The sequence below is a fragment of the Scylla paramamosain genome, chromosome 2, assembly GCF_035594125.1.
Source record: "Scylla paramamosain isolate STU-SP2022 chromosome 2, ASM3559412v1, whole genome shotgun sequence".
NCBI lineage: Eukaryota > Metazoa > Arthropoda > Malacostraca > Decapoda > Portunidae > Scylla > Scylla paramamosain.
Window position 1 is genome coordinate 17,716,008 of NC_087152.1, and position 3,928 is coordinate 17,719,935.

The 3,928-nt window shown below is 54.9% G+C and overlaps 1 protein-coding gene across 1 annotated transcript; it reads left to right on the top strand.

Moving 5' to 3' along the window:
- Positions 1 to 1,924: 1,924 nt before the first annotated feature.
- On the top strand, positions 1,925 to 3,681 carry LOC135106998 (uncharacterized). Its single transcript, XM_064016512.1, has 4 exons — positions 1,925 to 1,933; positions 2,031 to 2,195; positions 2,279 to 2,476; positions 3,448 to 3,681. The coding sequence occupies exons 1-4, from the start codon at positions 1,925 to 1,927 to the stop codon at positions 3,679 to 3,681; spliced, it is 606 nt and encodes a 201-aa protein (XP_063872582.1).
- Positions 3,682 to 3,928: the final 247 nt, after the last annotated feature.

The following is a 3,928-nucleotide window of genomic DNA, read 5'->3' on the forward strand; positions in this document are numbered from 1 at the left end:
ATGCTAGACCCTAAAACAGGTCAGCGTGCACCAACAGACGGTGTGCCAGGACCGGGTGTCTGGCGCTTATAGGTCCCAGGTCGGGCGTGCCTGTATTGCTACACGGCAGGGGTCGTTAAGTGGTGAGGAAGAGAAGGGTGTACTCGTGTGTCCATGGAAGGGGGTGGTCCGTGAGGTCTGTGAATAGGACCACCCTGGTATGTACCTACTTAAGGAATATAACAAGAAGCAATATTCAAAGTTGTAATTCGTGTACTGCTCGTGGCAGGGACTTGAGGGTGCGCTTGGGCTTCCTTGCACCTCGCAAGTCCACCACATGCAGTTAATGACACAAAGACTCGTGTTGCTCAACTCGGGAGTTTTCTTTCATACAGTACGGGGATCGTTCTTGTTGAGGACTGGTACTGAGAGCCTACTGAGAGTACTGAGAGCACTGGTACTGAGAGTATTCTGTGTGTTTATCCTGCGTGTCGGAGGCCACTTGAGGTGTCCGCGTCCTATAAGAAGCTTAAAGTGCTTTTCACACAAGAGAAGCGAGTCAGGCAGCACGACGATGCCACGAGGGAACTACACACCGAGCCTCCAGACACTCACAACTTTCGCATTTCAAAACAATTCTAACTGTGAGGAAAGGACGCAACTATCCCGGCTTTTAGTTTTTCTTTATCCATGTTGTAAGAAAAATAAACCTGACTTTCAGCACCAAACGTTGAGGGTATCATCATGTTGTTAGCCCGCGGTGCTCTTACTGAATTATGCTGAAATGTGCAGAAGTGATATTTTTTTTTTTTTTTTCCGCATGGCTAGTAGTAGGTTGGTGTAGCGCAATGCAACGCCCACCCACTCCCAGTCAGGACCGCCGCCGCTGCCCCTGATGCCTTGTAACACGCCCGCCCTCCGCACACAACCACCACCATCATCAGTCACATTGCTGTCATCGCCACCACTACATTCAGGGTATTAACATCCACCACCACCGCCACTACCATCACCACCACTACCATTACCGGCGCCCCCTCCCCTCCCCCGCCTGCAAATGGACACACCTGCCGCGGGACAGCTCGGCCACGGTCGCCGGTGCGGGGGATGTTGCTGTCTGTGTGCCAACTTGCTGCTAACTTTCCCCGGGTCGATGAGGAGAGCAACAACCGCCACCAGCTAGAGGGTCGCGTCCCCTCTGCATTGCTGTGTGAGTTTCGATCTTATGGGCGTCATCAGGTTGACAGTGTCCAGACGCTCCCGCCCCTGCTGTCGCCTGCCGAGTGGCTTCCTGTCACAGGCTGGTCGCGCTGCTCGTCTCCCTCGGCGCCCTCACTTTACTGTACCATTTTTTTCTTTTGCCATCCCACTCTCCCTTGCCATCCGCCGCTCTTGCCAGCACAGCTTCCTCGCTTCAGTCTATCATCTAGATGGAATCTCTGAGCAACCTCGCCGCTGGCCTCATCCATAAAGCGGACTGAAGTGGCCGCGACGCACGTCCTGTCGTTTTCCCTTCCCTCTCTCCCCGCTCCCCGCCTCCCGGCCTTTAGCTTCCCCCGCTCTCAAGACCCTCATTCCAGGTTTAGACACGACCTCCGAGAATCCCACAGCTGTCCCCTGCTGGCTGGCGTTCCTGCCTCGCTCAACCATTAGCTCGAGCCCTCCTCTCTCCCACCCGTCGTCCTCCCCTCACTGCTCGCTGCCACTAATCCTTTTTCTGTATTAACAAGGATTATACTTATGACTGCCTGTTTGCAGTTATCGCCTTTGTCATACGCACAACCCTTTATAATATCCCAGCCATCACATTATCCTTCTCTCCCCTCCCCTCCTCCTTCCTCCTATCCCGGCACCCTCCTCATCCTCCCCTACCCCCCCGCATCCCACGCACGGCCTTCTACACTCCCCACGCCCTTTCATTCTCTCGCCGCTCCTTACACGTCACATGCACATGGTATGCTTCACTTGCCACGCACGTCCATACTGGATACAAGGCCTTTCACACTCCATACGTAGTTTACCGCACTCTTCACGCCCTCCTCACACCACAGGCACGGTCGTCTGCACTCCCTGTGTCTCTGCACGCTTCATGCACAGCCTTGCATAGCACGCACATTGTTTACCACACTCGCCGCGCCCCTCCACACTGCATGCACGGCTATCCACACGACGCGCCCAGCTTACCACACTTCCCGCATTCCCTCCACACGACACATGTACTCCAACATACTCCCTGTGTTCCCCGCGTCCTCCCCCCCCCCCCTCACACGACATGCACAGCCTTCCACATCATCCCTAGTCCTTCACCCCCTCCACACCTCCCCACTCCCCGCCGCTCATCCACACCGCACACGTAGTCCTCCCCACCCCCTTGACAGCCCTCCACACTGCATTCACTGATCTTCACACCCCCACTTCTCCCCACACTGTGTACACAACCCCCTCACTCACCCTACACCCTTCACCTTGTACAAACAACCTTTCGCACTCCATGTCGGCACCGCGCCCTCCTCCCCGCCCTCCACATACCCACGTCCTCGGCTCAACTAGACCAGCCCTAACCACCGTGCATCCCGCCTCTCTCCTTCAGGTCACGGATATCAAAGCTTACCTTAAGCTGAACCAACTTAATTTTGCCTCAGTTGATCTTCGCGCGTCGTCAGTTTGCGGCGTACAAAGTTTGTGTTCCCGAGGCGCAGTCAGAGTCGCGACCCGCCTGTTTCCGCCCCAAGGCTGAACGAGGCCTCCCTCCCTCCCCCTCTCCCTCCCTCCCCCGCCCGGCTTGCAGCTCAGCCAGGCGGTGTTCCGGGTGAGCTGGAGGAGGGCTGTCGGAGATTCAGAAACGCAGCAAAGGTGAAAAGAGCCGCATACGAAACATTAAGATATACAAACGACAGCAGGCAAATTAATATTTCAACACACCCGAGAGGGATTTGTGCTTTCTTTCGTTCAGGGGGAAACTTTATGAAAACGTAAAAGAATTTTGAAACGCCAATCTGACACTTTTATACGAGGATGCACTACAGGAATTGTAATAGTGCCAATGTCACAGTAATATGAAGCAAGAGGGAAGAAAATGCGAGCGAGGCGGTGATGCAGCGAGGCAGCCTTTGTGCCGCGCCATCCCAGGAAAGGCACCTGGCCTGCCGCCCCTCCAGCGCCTGTTACTGCAGCACGGGGGACTGATGAGATGCGCCAGGAAGCCAACTAATCCCGCTGATGCTGATGCGACCAACACTGCTGCTACTACTACTACTACTACTACTACTACTATTACTACTACTACTACTACTACTACTACTACTACTATTACTACTGTTGCTGCTGCTGCTGTTGCTGCTACTGCTACCATTACACACACACTTCCCGTGCCTGTTGGTTTGTCTCCACCCTCGCCCTCACCACCACCACCACCACCACCCAACACGGAACACTTGCCTCAACTATCCCCTTCAACCCTCGGGACAGCCGCGCCAAAAGGTAGTAGTACCCGCGCCCTCCTCCCCCACCCCATGCACCAGCCGTCCAGGGCCCCGTGTGTCCAGTCCCCCTCCATTAACCCGCATCACCGGCCGAGTGACTCACAGGGGCGTGGTTAATGACTGCCCCAAACCCACGCTTCGCTCCCCTGCCGTCACGCTGATCCAGGCCATCCCCGTCACGCTGCTCAACGAAATTCGAACATTGCGACCACCGCTCTAGACCCGCTGTCGTTGGGTTCTCGTATATGAACCTTCCATTCTTCCAGATCTCGCTGCTCCAGAGTATCAGAATCCTTTGTCATGCTTAAACCGCTTCAGATTCTTCTCCCACTCCTCTTTCTCTACTCCAGATCAGTTATCGGTTTATCCTTGTATATGAGCCTTCCAGTCTTCCGCATCTCCCTCATCCGCTGTTCCAGAGTATCAGAATTCTTTGTCACATCCTTAAACCGCTTCAGATTCTTCTA